This window comes from Lemur catta, chromosome 1 (genome assembly GCF_020740605.2).
Source record: "Lemur catta isolate mLemCat1 chromosome 1, mLemCat1.pri, whole genome shotgun sequence".
NCBI lineage: Eukaryota > Metazoa > Chordata > Mammalia > Primates > Lemuridae > Lemur > Lemur catta.
The window spans coordinates 283,941,637-283,956,028 of record NC_059128.1 but is presented as its reverse complement, the minus strand read 5'-3'; the positions used below and the strand labels follow the sequence as shown (position 1 = coordinate 283,956,028).

The 14,392-nt window shown below is 42.7% G+C and overlaps 1 protein-coding gene across 7 annotated transcripts in view; it reads left to right on the top strand.

The window, feature by feature from the left end:
• Positions 1 to 14,392, top strand: part of LOC123630789 (heat shock transcription factor 2 binding protein) — a 107,638-nt gene that overhangs the window by 37,850 nt on the left and 55,396 nt on the right. For all 7 annotated transcript variants that reach the window (XM_045540765.1, XM_045540759.1, XM_045540760.1 and 4 more), the window contains one exon: positions 2,268 to 2,385. In XM_045540765.1, the coding sequence (XP_045396721.1) occupies positions 2,268 to 2,385 (118 nt within the window). The remainder of the gene's footprint in view (positions 1 to 2,267; positions 2,386 to 14,392) is intronic.

The window sequence follows — 14,392 nt, the reverse complement described above, 5'->3', positions numbered from 1 at the left end:
ACCAAATGACACATTACCAGTTGTGAGGCCAAAATTCTAGAAAGACAAGTAGAAATGGGAAAAAATCTGTTAGGTTTAGAAGACTTTAATTTACTTCTCTTGGCCCATCTTAGCCCAGGTAAACAAAAATAAATAGGAATGTCAAGGATCTGATTCCATAAAGTTGATCTGGTAGCACAGATGAAAATTTATATTCTGCAGCCATATCATAACCAATCATAGGCAGAACAAGTGCCTGACAAAACTCATCCTCCATTTTTGACAATTCTTAGCAAACTGAGAAGAAACCTTCCTTAAACTGGTAAGGAATATCTACCAGAAACAGATCAGACATAACATTTAAACAGTGAATTATTAGAAGCATTTACATTAAAGTCAGGAAAAAGGCCCACCTTATCTGCTCATTTGACTTAGGAATCTTAGTCACTTAGTCACTTTGAGTCATGCTCTATTGTTAGGCCTAACTAAAGAAAAATCTGATAATCATGTGCACAGGTGTACTTGGATCATGGCTATATCCTTACAGGTATCTGGGAATGTTGATAGAGCCAGCAGTAACTTCAGCACTGTCCATTAGAAGCCAGTGTGATTACTTGGTCTTGTTTCCATGCTGATTTACAGGGTCTCAGGCATGTAGAAACATACTTGCGGATCCACAATAGGACATAAAATTTAGAAAAAAGTTTTTTTTCAGAATCAGTTTTCATACTCTCTTTTGACCTTGTATAATTTCAGTTTTGTATCATGGTTAAAGTCATTAACAAATGTAAGGGATCGAATATGCCTTATCTGAAATGCTTGGGGTCAGAAGTGTTTTGGATTTTGGATTTTTTCAGATTTTGGAATACTTGCATTATGCTGGTTCAGAACCCTAGTCTGAAAATCTGAAATGTTCCAGTGGGCATTTCCTTTGCATGTCATGGTGGTGCTTGGAAAGTTTTGGATTTTGGAGGATTTTAGGTTTTGGATTAGGGATGCTCAACCTGTATTCACAGGATTGAAGGTGAATTTAGAATCCTCAGTCCTGGATAAGGCGATGAGCTCCCACCTTACGTTTGGACCCTGACTGCCCACAGTTGTTTAATCTGGTGCTCTGGAGCAGACACGTTTGGATTCCGCTTCTCCTTTCCACTGCAGAGGTGTTTGCTAGTCACACTGGACATGGCGCACTGTTTTAGTAATTCCTGTGGGTGTCAGCTACTCTTTCTGGGCTCGCAGTTCTGTGGATAACACCAATTTTTAATGCCTCATCACCAGCTGTATATGTTTTCATTAGATCTGTTAGAAAAACAGCAACAAATATTCTGTCCTGGACAAAATATTCTAGATTCTGAAGTGTTTTGAAAAAACTGCTCAAACGATGTTTTTACTTCTATTTCACACCACAATAATCATGAACACAGAAGAATACTTCTGTGACCAAATACTGAAGTTTTCCCCACATACCAAACAGTGAACACCAACTGGGCATCCTCTAATTCAATTTGGACACTATCTACCTGGAGATAGTGTCAGATCCCAGGGGGTGAGGGTTCAGTCCCCAAAACTTCCCCCTCCTTCAGACACCAGTTGTCAAGTTCAGGCCTCTGGAACTTCTGACCGACCAGCTTGAAATTGGAGTTCCCATGACCTTCTCTTTGGGCTCGATTAATTTGCTGGAGCATCTCACAGAACTCAGGGGAACACTTACTTATGTTAATGGATTTATCATAAAGGATATTAATACAAAGGATACAGATGAAGAAATGTGTAGGGTGAGGTGTTGGGGAAGGGGCTTGGAACTTTCATGCCCTCCTTGGGTACCCCACCCTCCATGAACCTGCGTGGGTTCAGCTGTCTGGAAGTTTGCTGCACCCTGTCTTCTGGGTTTTTATAGAGGCTTCATTACATAGATCGGATTGACAACTATGTAGAGATGGGATTGGACAAAAGTGCATGATCTAAACCCAGCAAGGCCTGTCCATTCATATTTTTCCATATTTGGCCTCTCTGTGCAGCATCCTTCTTCCAGGGTTTGGGGCAGGACCCTCTCTGGAATGAGGGTCTTTGGACCCACAATCAGATTACAGTCCTGCCTTGGGCAGGTTGAAGGAGGACAGGAGAAGCTCAGAGAGAGAGATTCTGTCTCCTGAGGCCTAAAGCACCCCAATATTATAACAAGGACTATGGGAGTTACAAGCCAGGAACTGTGGATGAAAATGAATATAATCATAATGTCACATGAAGTAACAGTGAGCTTGATGCTGTGTTTTATCTTTCTGTTGCAGATGTTGCTGCCATCGCGTGTGGTCGTGAATTCTTGGTTAACTCCAGTCGGGTGCTCTTGGACACCATATTGCAGCTCCTGGGAGACTTGAAGCCAGGACAGTGTACCAAACTCAAAGTGTAAGGTGGATAATATTAAAAAATTAACGTCTGTTTATGTATTAGTTAGAATATGCTAATTGGGCCTGTCTTCATAAACACAGTTAATTTGACAATAGTTCTAAAAAGTAGAAGAAACAAATTGCCTCAAGAATTTAAGGGATACATTGTCTCTTAAATAGTATTTTAGAAGAATAAATTTAAAAAAGGAATGTTGTCATGTTAGAGTAATCAGTGAGTCCCAAATACTGTCATGTGACACTTCAGAGTTATAGTAATGATCTCAAAATAAACTTAAATAAGTATTTGTTATGGCAGCATGCCACTTCCAGGTACCAAAATTTGTATTCGTTTTCTGTTGTTGTGTAAGAAACTTAGTGGCTAAAACAACATCCATTTATTATTTCATAATTTGGTAGGTCAGAAGTCTGAGTATGCTCGGTTCTCTGCTTGGGGTTTACAAGTCTGAAATTAAGGTGTTTTCCAGCCTGGGATCTTTTCTAGGGACTCTGGGAAAGAATCTACTTCTAGGCACTTTCAGGTTACTGACAGGGTCCAGTTTCTTGTGCTTGTAGGACTGAGGTCCCTGCTTCCTTGCTGGCCATCAGCTGGGGGTTGGTCATCTTCTGGGGATAACTGCATTTCTTCTCACACACTGCCCCCATCTTCTAGCCACAGTAGCTCACCGAATCCCTTACGTTCGGAATCTCTTGGACTTGCTCTTCTGCTCCCAGCCAGGTGGAACTGTCTGCTTTTTATGGGCTTGTGCGTTTAGGTTAGGTATACCTGGATTAACTCCTTTTGATTATCTCTAAGACATCTGAGTAGCCACCTCAATTACATCAACAGAATCCCTTTTGCCAGGTAACAACATAATCAGGGTGTGATATATTTATAGTCTCAGGGATTAGGGAAGGAAAGCTTGGGGGGCATTGTGGGATTCTGCCTTTCATGCCATTCAATCCAAATGTTGCTTTGACTTCTTAGAGCACTTTTTCTTTCTTTCTTTTTTTTATAATATTTCATAAATGTTAGCGGGGTACAAATGTTTTTGAAATATGGCTTGAGTTAGGGCTGTAAATGTGCTCATCACCTGAATAATGTTCGTTGTACCTGTTAGGTAGGTTTTTGCCCCTCCCCTCCTCCTTGCTCCCCTTGCTTGATTTCCTATGACTTTTACTTCCCTCTGTGCACTTGGTGTGCCCATTGGTTAGTTCCAATTTATTGGACAGTTCATGTGGTATACTCTCTTGAGTATGTTTTCCATTATTGAGATATTTTGCTTAGAATAATGGTCTCCAGTTCCTCCCCAATTGCTGCAGAAGGCATTAATTCATCCTTTTTTATGGCTGAGTAGTACTCCATGGTATGCATATACAATATTTTATTAATCCACTCATAAATTGATGGACACTTGGGTTGTTTCCACATCATTGCAATTGTGAATTGTGTTGCAGTAAACATGCGAGTGCAGGTGTCTTTTTGATAAAATGACTTCTTTTCCTTTGGGTAGATACCCATCAGTGGGATTGCTGGATCAAATGGTAGGTCTGCTTTTAGTTCTTTGAGAAATCTCCATACTGTTTCCCATAGAGGTTGTACTAATTTGCAGTCCCACCAACAGTGTATAAGTGTTCCTTTCTGTCTGCATCCACGCCAGCATCTATTGTTTTTAGACTTTTTAATATTTTTTATTAAAGTCATTCTAACAGGAGTAAGGTGATATCTCATTGTGGTTTTAATTTCCATTTCCCTGATGATTAGTGACATCGAGCAGTTTTCATATGTTTATTGGCCATTTTTATATCTTCTTTTGAAAAACTTCTGTTTTATGTCTTTTGCCCACTTTTTAATAGGGTTATTTATTTTTTTCTTGCAGATTTGCTTGAATTCTTTGTAGCTTCTGGTTATTAGCCCTTTATCAGATGTGTAGATTGTGAATATTTTCTCCCATTCTGGAGGTTGTGTGTTTGCTCTGTTGATTATTTCCTTAACTGTGCAGAAGGTTTTTAATTTAATCAAATCCCATTTATTTATTTTTGTTGCTGCTATAATTGCTATTGGGGTCTTAGTCATAACTTCTTTGCCTGGACCAATATCTAGAAGAGTTTTTCCAACATTTTCTTCTAGGATTCTTGCTTTACATTTAACTCTTTTATCCATCTTGAATTAATTTTTATGAGTGGCGAGAGGTAGGGGTCCTGTTTTCATTCTTCTACATGTGGCTACCCAATTTTCCCAACACCATTTATTGAATAGGGCTTCTTTTCCCCAGTGTGCGTTGTTGCCTGCTTCATCAAAGATCAATTGGCTGTATGTGGATGGTTTTATATCTGTGTTCTCTATTCTGTTCCATTAGTCAGTGTCTCTATTTTTATGCCAATACCATGCTGTTTTGGTTACTATAGCCTTGTAATATAGTTTGAAGTCTGGTAATGTGATGCCTCCAGCTTTGTTCTTTTTGTTTAGGATTGTTTTGGTGATTCAGGGTCTTTTCTGGTTTAGAATGAAGTATAGAATTATTTTTTCTAGATCTGTGAAATATGTTATGGTATTTTGATGGGGATTGCATTGAACCTGTAAATCACTTTGGGTAGTATGGACATTTCTACTGATTCATGAACAGGATATGTTTCCCCATTTGTTTGTGTCATCTGTGATTTCTTTCTTCAGTGTTTCATAGTTCTCCTTTTAGAGATCTTTCACCTTCTTGGTTAAGTATGTTCCTAGATATTTTATTTTCTTTGTAGATACTGTTAATGGTATTGGGTCTTTGGTTTGATTCTCTGCTTGATTGTCATTGGTATATAGAAATGCTACTGCTTTGTGTACATTGATTTTATATCCTGAGCCTTTGCTGAACTTATTTATCAGTTCTAGGAGTCTCTTGGTGGAGTCTTTGGGGTTTTCTAGATACAAGGTGATATAATCAGCAAAAAGTGATAATTTGACCTCTTCTTTCCCAATTTGGACACTCTTTATTTCTTTCTTTTGCCTGATTGCTCTGGGTAGGACTTCCAGTACTATGTTGAATAGAAGTGGTGACAGTGGGCACCCTTGTCTTGTTCCAGATCTTAGTGGGAATGCTTTAACTTTTCCCCATTCAGTATGATGTTGGCTGTGGGTTTGTTGTATTTTTTTTTTTGTAAAGAGACAGAGTCTCTGTATTGTCCAGGCTAGCCTCAAACTCCTGGGCCTTTTTAATTTTGGATTTATCCTGGACATTTTGAATATTATGTTATGAGACTATGGGTCTTGTCTAAATCCTTTTGAAAATGCTGATGTTTGTTTTCACAGGCAATCAACCTGGTTGCATTCGGGTTGTGAGTTTCAACTAGCCTTCTCTGTGTTTGGTTTCAGCGTCAGTCCCATTTACAGAAAGCTTTTACACTGCTGTTGGGTCTGCCCCGTGTGCCTCATGCTGGCTGGTCTGGGTCTTCTTCAGTCCCCAGCCTTTCACATGCTGTGTGTGGTCAGAGCCACACATGCACGGCCTGGGGTGAGGCCAGGAGTTTAAACGCTTTGTGGGTCACTTTCCCAAGCTCTTAACTCTCTGCATTGCCCCTGGTACCTCTTAGTCCCCCAGGCTCCCTTTTCCAGTCCCTCTCCGGGAATGCTGGGGCTTTGTGTACCTGCTGTGTTGTGGCTTCTGCAACTCTGCCCACACCTGCTGAGCAGCAGCAGTTCAGAGGCCCATAGATCTTTTAAGTGTGAGCAAGATTCTCGGCCCATAGAGTTTGAGTTACCTGGGGGCTCTCACACCCCACCCTGCCACCATGGTCAGTCACTGCCAGGAGACCCCTTTTCTATTCTTCAAGCCTGAAGTAGAGGCCTTCGCTGGGTGCTCTCCATGAGTCAGTGCCGCTTCTGGATTTGGGGGCTCCCTTAACTCCAGGCCAGGGATACTGGAGGAAAAAGTGGTAAACCCATTGCTGGTTCTTAAAATTCTGGTCTTCTTTCCTCATCTGCTGCCGTTTATTTTTCAGAGTCCTTAAGTAGGTGCCCCATGTATTCTGTTTGGAATTTATAGCTGTGTTCAGTGGAAATGAGAGGATGGGGTCTGCTTAAGCTGTCTTATCTGGAACCAGACTCTCCAGTCCATTTTGGTGTTTTGTGCTAACCAAATATATGTACATGAGCAACGCATGTAATATGGTATAACATATATGCAGTATATGTAGTTTTGAGTATTATTTTATAAATTGTCTATGAATCTAGTTAATTCCTTTTAAGTACCTTATATCAAAGAAGATGTAACATTTGGATTATTCTTTCCCTGACTGATAGGCATCTAGGTTATTTTCGGGTTTTACTTGACAAGTGTAATGCTACAGTGAACATCCTTGGCAAGCTCTTTGCTTACCTGTGTGTGAGTTCCTCTAGGAGTTTTCCCAGAAGTGGAATATTTGAGAAGTAGGCCATGGACATTTTCAGTTTTATAAGATACTGCCAACTTGGGCACCAGAGTGTACGCTTCCACTGCACTGTGTCAGTGTTCTGTGTTTCCTATGTCCTCATCTGTACTTCATTGTTTGTTATATTCCTATAAAGAATATTTTTATCATCTATCATCTACTGTCCTCTCTTTCTCCCTTCCTTCAGATTTAGATTACCAGTGGGGTTGAGACTTTTTTCACACGTTTGTGCTATACAGGTTTTTCCTATGAGCTACCTGTTTGTGTCCTTTGCCCACTTTGTAGTGGTCTGCATTTTTCTTAACGATGTGCTATAGTTCTTTGTGTGTTCTGGATACTCATCTGTTGCCTCTTTTGCTTCTGTGGCCTTTACAAGGTCACTGTTTATGGACGAGTTAATCTCCCCCTCTGGCTTCCACAGCGAGGCTTTGTGTGAGGGCTGGGTCTCTTCCAGCCTCTCTGGTTCCAGTACAGGAGCTCTGTGCCTTTGTGTCCTGATGAGCACCTGTCGATTGCAGTGGGGGGTGGGGAGAATTGCCTTCAAGCCACTTGCTTGCTTTCTCAGCAGCCTCTGGTTAGACCACCAAGCAAGGCATGTGTAGACGTTAGCTTCTGCCCCCACTTGGGATCCCAGCTGCACCAGCCTGAGATGGGTCTCCCCTGTAGTCTTTGGCTGCCTTCTGGCGCTCGCACACTTGTTACCTCTCTTGGCTCCAAGGCACTGTTCTCTCCTCTTTGCACCATTCCGTGCATTGCTGACTCCCAGCTTGCTTTCCTCTGAAACCGGGACTTTTCTCATACCAATAGGTCAGCCTCTTCTCTTCCCGCCCCTCCCTCTTTGCCCCACCTTGACTGTAACTTGGCTGTCTCTGGGGACTGTGCATTCACTCCCACCTCTGTGATCAAAGGGTATTCATCTTTAGCAGTTGGTGCGTCAGACCCAGAGAGGAGGTTAGCTTTCTCTCTGCTGTGCATTTCTAAAAGGCCATTTCTCCTCCACTTTCATGCAAAAACTTCCTCCTTCAAAATTTGAGCTGCCAGTTCTCTCTACATACCCCTTTCCCATCCCCACCCTCTTATGACATCGAGGCACTTTCCCTTGTTCACCAAGTGCTGGCTTGTTGGCTTCTCCTCCCCACTGCCTGCTGTCTCAAATGGCTGGGACATCTCTGTGGCGATTCATTCAAAATCTATTAATAATTTCAGGGACACTTGCCTTCCTCAGCTCCCAAGATTTGATGTGTCCTTCACTGTGGCAGTAGTCCACCCACGTGGCCACACCCTGCCCTTTGTCATCAGGTGGACTGCCCAGCTCTGAGGCTATACATCCTCTCCTCTCTGACTCCTTTTTCTGCTGCCATTGCCTCTAAACTCGCCCAGCCTTCTTGCTCCTCAGCACACCATCGCCTTCATGGCTTCCCTTGCTTCTAGCTCACCTGGATCCCAACGTGCATCATGTTTCCTGATGCTCCCAACCATGGACCAGCTCAGCCATCCTCCTCTTGCATTCCTACAACCAGGGCTGCTCAGTGATGCTTAAGAAGAAGGTTCCTCAGATGCATAGACTCATGCCACTGTTCCTGGTCCTGACCACCCCTTGGATCCTCTTCTGTGTCCTGATTCAGGCCTCACTCTCATTTCCACAGTGGTGAAGGCAGACTTCGTGCACTCTCTGCACACCCCTCCCCACCTGCCTGTTCTGCCCTTCTCTGCTGGCCGTATCCTGGCAGGTGGCTTTCCTTCCTGCTGCACATGGGACCGCGGGTGTGAGTGCGAGCTGCCTCAGCTCAGTCACCTCCCTGTTTATCTCTGCTCACCCTCACTCTCTTTTCTCATGCATGAAAGGGACATGTGACATGTCCGAGTGTGTGTGAATAATCCTCCCACCTGTGCTATTGATTTGCTGTTCTCTGGGATTTTGCTCAATTAGTTGTCACCACTTGAGCATTTTCAAGTTCTCCCTCTCTGCTGGCTCCTTGCCAGCCTTTGTCTCCCAGGCTGTGCCAGCCTTTCAGTAGGGCCCTGCGGTCCACATCAAACCATTTGCCAACTTTGCTGGAATTTGGGTGGCCTTGGGTTTACCATGACATGACACATTTTCCCAGAATGAAGGGCTAGTTCCTACACCCTATTCCTTTTGCTCCCCTGGAAGTCCCTGTGGGCCTGTGGAGCCCTGGTGCAGCAGAGTTGATTCTGCTGTGGGGCCACACAGCCATCTGTGGTGGCAAACATCTAGGGTGGAAAGTGGGACATTGTTGTGAGTCAGCCTTTGAGTTTTCTGGGTGTCATTGCCTCCCAAGACTTATTATTTCTGGCTGTCCCTAGTTTGCCTGTTTTTGGAAGACTTTTTTGTCCTACCTCCAAGTGTCTCGCTCTGTTGCCCAGTCTACGATACAGTGGCGTCATTGTAGCTCACTGCAACCTCAAACTCCTGGGCTCAAGGGATCCTCCTGCCTCTGCCTCCCGAGTAGCTGGGACTACAGGCGTGTGCCACCGTGCCCGGCTAATTTCTCCTTTTTTTGTAGAGATGGGGTCTTACTCTTCCTCAGGCTGGTCTCGAACTCCTGACATCAAGCGATCCTCCCACCTTGGCTGTCCAGAGTGCTAGGATTACAGTTGTGAGCCACCATGCCCAGCTGGAAGACCTTTTTTTTTTTAACTGTCCAAATCTGCAAACTTTTCACATCTGGTGGTCAGACATACTGGCTGACCTTGGAGGGCCCCTGAGGTGCTTTGTGCTGCCAGTGTGGTCACAGGACTGTGTCTGCTGCAGTGGTGTATCTTTTAGGCCTTAACACCCATTCCTCGTTGATAATTTTCCCATCCATGTCAGCCTCTCAGGTGTCTGCTACAAATGGCCGCTTGACAGAGTTGTGAATTTCTTCTTAGTCATTTTGCTGGGGGAAGGGGTGACAAGTGTCAGGAGCTTCCCGTCACTACCACTTCAGTCCATTTCCTCCACCTCCAGCAGCGGTCACCAGGCTCATGCGCATGTCCTGGCACTGAGCGGGGTGTGGTCCTGAGGCTTGTCCTTCCTTACTGCTGCCACGTGACTCTGGCGTTTCTTTTCTCCCCAACACTTGATAAAAGCTAGCCAGCCCACATTTTGATTTCATGTTAGATATCTGGATTTCTCCAGCCTTTTAAAGTCCCCCTGCCTTTTTGGTAATTAACTTACCAGGGCCAGGTTATTTTTTTTCCTCACTGTCCATATTTCATTAAGATTTTTACCAATCCTTGTTGAATAGGCCATGAGACCATGAGAGGCCTTTTAACATCCTGGGGTCAGACCTCTTGGAGGTGTCATTGAAAGGGTTGACTGAAGGCCCAGAGTTTAAGGTGGTTCCTTACCTGGAGGGAGGAGACCCCTGACAGGTGAGATGGATGAGGGTTCCAGCAAGTGCGTTATTTATGTTCCTGAACGGCCACTTGGTTTTCAGTGTAACACTCTCCCCAGGTTTGCAGCTGGGTTGCAGGCTCTGTGAAGAGAACACCTTTGTTCTGACACAGTGCGTTTCACTCACGGGGGCCAGAGAGTCCGTGGTGTGTGTGGTCAAGGAGGGGCTGAAAGGGACAGCAGTGGCTCTGCAAGGCCGTGTCTGATTCAGACACAGGTGGAGGATTACAGGAATGCCTCTTGGAGTTTGTGCTCTACCTTGTCCCTGCTCCTTGAAGTTACTATTGGTTTATCCATTGCTTGACATCTTCCCCAGATGTCACCAGGATGTATCAGTGAGGAGTGCTGCTTGTAGGCAGTCCAGGTTCTTGGTGTGGTTAATTTCAGAACCAGCTGTGAGCTCTGCAGGAAAACCAACTCACCTTTGTGAGCAAACCAGGGTGAGGACAGCATCCCACCTCTCTATAGAGCAGACACGCATCTGGGTCTGCAGATCTAATCCTCCCACAAGCTCTCATTTTCCGAAGAACTTGTCTGGGATAGAGCACAGCCTGTATTTTCTGAAGATGCTTCTAGAAGTGTTTCCACAAACTGTCTTAAAACAATGGCAGCATTTTAGAACTAAGTGTGGAGAGGGAGCTAAAAATCTCCAACCATACCATGTTCAGGGGGTGCTCTGCTTGTCTCTCTCCCATGTCCCGGAAACTTCCGGGCAGCATGGATCGTGTCTTCAGCTCTATGTTCCTGAGGCCCAGTACACAGAAGGCAAATGCTCACTTTCTGGGTCATTGTCCTACCTTGTTTCCTGTTAACAGTCCTTCAGAGTGTGATTGCATTTTGGTGGCCTGACCCCTTCTTCATGTAAGGAACTGGCTTAGTGCCAACTGAAAAAAAATGTTCAAACATGATTGGGTTTCTAAACAGTTTCCACTCAAAGCTTTAATAATTCTAGTTAGGAAAGTTATCATTAAGGATCTTATAAGATTATTTTAGGACATTGGTTTAACAGTTAATTGTCTTGATGAGGGAAGTACCTTTTGAAGACAAATTCAAGATAATGTTCAAGTTCCTAAGTTTAGAGTCCTCAGTACTTCCAGATATTAATAAAAATTAATCAAGTTTCTAAAATATCTGTAACATTTGGGACCTGTGAACTAATATGTATTATTTCTAGGTGGTAGAGCTTTCAGCCACAGCATGCTTCACACCCACTGAGTTGGCCTAGTATTGAGTTATAAATCGGTAGATGGTGCTAGGAACATCAGCTCTTCTGGAAAGATATTACCCTAATTCTGTGTACATTAAAAAATATCCTATAACTAAGTAATGTGCTTATTTGGCCTCTTCAATAAGAAAAAAACAGATAACCAAATACACAAATGGGCAAAAGAGATAACTGGGCAATTCACAGAAGAAACACACAAGCTTCATAAACTTGGAAGAGGTTCTCGACCTCCATAGTAATCAGGGAAATGCAAATTATAACCATAGTAAATGCCTGTTCATTCCATCTCATTGAAAAAAGTCAGTCTGACAGTTCCAAGTTTTGGATTGGATGTGAAGCCACAGTGAAGCTTACACCTGTTCATTGTGCTGGGGCAGGGTACCTGGGGACAGCTGGGTGGTGTCTGTGGAGGTTGTGCACATGCCTGGGGACACACGTGTACTCCAGAGATTTTACATAGGAGTACCAGGATGCTTGTACAGAAAACAGGATAGCACAAACTAGGAAATTACTTAAATGTCTGTAAGGTAGAGAAGAGATAAAAAAAATTGATCAAGTACGATAGGACATTTCAGTGGAAATAAGTTAGAACTGTACAAATCAACATAGACAAATCTCAGCATGGTGTGGAAGATTACATACAGTATGCTGCTGTTGATACAAACATGCAAAGCAAAATTAAAAATTTCCCTACATAATGTAGTTGAAGTATTAGAAATGCTGGGCTGTTTCACATACCAGATGTAGCTGCTGGTCACCACCTCCCTGAAGTGTGTGTGCAGGTGATTCCACAAAGGGGACTCAACTACAGTGGGTAGGTTTTCTTTCTTAACCAGGGAGGTGGGTGCAGTATTGTTCTTTATATCTTTTCCTATGCCTTCAATGTTACATAATAGATAAAAACTATTATATAGATATTTGATTAGGATTATATGTTATAGGCCACAAATTTTCAGGTTGTTACTTGACTGATGACAGGGACACAGAGTCTCCAAGTGTGTTAAGTAGTTAATTACTTAACATACTCCTCCTAATTGGTAGACCTCTAACTCTTAAGTTTCTGCCAGGAGTCATTTGGTCTGATAACATCTTGTATTGCTGTGCCAATCCCTTCTTTCTGAAATTACATGCAATCTTTTATAAAAATTGTATTACATGTTGTACTTCAGGATTATCTCATGGTGCTAAGTTGGCTGCGTTAGATTTTGGTCAATTTAGGATGACTGATTTGTGGTTTTGTTTCTGGGCAGTGGACATCACACTCATTCCTTTTTCTTATTTATTTTTGTTGCTAGTTTGTTTTGAAGTCCTGGGTATGTTTATTCTTTGTTATTTCTAGGCTACAAGTTATGTTTCTTTTTAAGATCAAGAATAAGGTAGTTAAGTTGTATCTCTTTTACTTTGAGTGACTCACATTGTGTCAGTAGGTCAAGGAGTGCTTTCTTTCTTCTCAGGGGAGAGCTTGTTCCACCCCAGGGCTTGCACAGTTAAGGAAGCAGAGCTTCCTTCTTACTGGAAGTGAGCTCTGTTGCTTGTGCAACATTTTGAGTTCACCAGCACCCTTATCTCAGTCTTGCTTTCAGTCCTTTTACCATGGATGTCGTGTGTATCTAAAATTATCAAGACTGCAGATACTGGGGAAGTTGCTTTTGTTCTTTTGGAGCCCATTAATTCCATTTATAACAGATTTTTCCACTTAGGTTTGTGGTAGGAAGCAGAACTTGCCTACCTTTTTTGTCATTGGAAGAAAGAAATGTGATTCCTAGAACACTAGTGTGAGAAATGACATTTACTTAGAATATTAATACTAGAAGAGTAAATTGAATGGACAGTTGGAAACTTGACTCATTATTTACGAATATTTTTGGTTGGAATAGGAATGTTATATTAGAGAAAACATTTGCGTAAGAAACAAACTCATTTGGGGTTTGTTTTTTGCTAACTCCTGTGTGACCTGAGAAGTCTTTGGTCTTCTGTGAGATGTAGTCTGGCAGTGACATGTGGTCTCAGGTGACGTTGTCATAGTTACATTTGTTTCATTTTAGCTTCTTAAGGATAATGAATTTTGAACAAATATGAGCTTTTAAAGACATTTGTCAATTTGTGAGTTGTTTTTGCCACTTTAAATCTAAATGACAGATGATAAAGAATTTCATCTGGACATATTTTCTGAAGTTTTTCCCATATTACAGTTATTACTAGATGTTACCTTTGCTTTTTGAGATCCGGAGAAGATTGGTTTATCTTACTTTCATGCTGTAAAGCAGAGGTTGGCAAACTTTTTCTGTGAAGGTCAAATAGGAAATACCGTAGGGCCATAGCGTTCCTGTTGCAGTGACTGTTGCTGTTGCCTGTTGGAAAGTGGCTGTGGACAATACATTTAATTTTAAGAAATTCCAACTATGTGTGTTTGTGATCTGAAGTAGGAACTTTTCTCTTCTTGGAATTGTGGATTAGAGACCTCACTAAATTTTAGTTAAGGTGCTGAATTTTCCTCATGAACACTACATCTGAGTAGCCCTTAGTACCTCATTAAATAGGTTACTAGTGAGTAGCTTTGGAATATGTGTAAAAATTGTCAGTGCAACTAGAAAAGACTTGCAGTTTGGCTCATTTTGTAGCCTGTTAGGAGGCTGAGGATCCTGTTTTGAGATTTGGGAGCCCCTGTTGTGGAGCGTGCTTGCTCAGCTGTATCTTCTCTGAGTCCACGGTGCTGCCATGGACTTGGAAAGTGCCCACAGGAATGTTGGGGCGGGGGGAGACCTTGGCCTCTGCTGTCTGGCTCCGAGGGGGCCATTGCTCACAGGGGTGGGCTCACTTTCCCACGTGTACTGGTCTGTGAGGTGGGCAAGACAGACAAGCCATGGAGCTTGCTTTTGACAAACTAAGTTTAGTGAGGAAAGCAGATATTTTAACAGAAAACTATAATAAAACTTTCCCAGGGCATACGTGCATTTCATGTACCATGATTTACTGAGTTAGTCCCTTGTT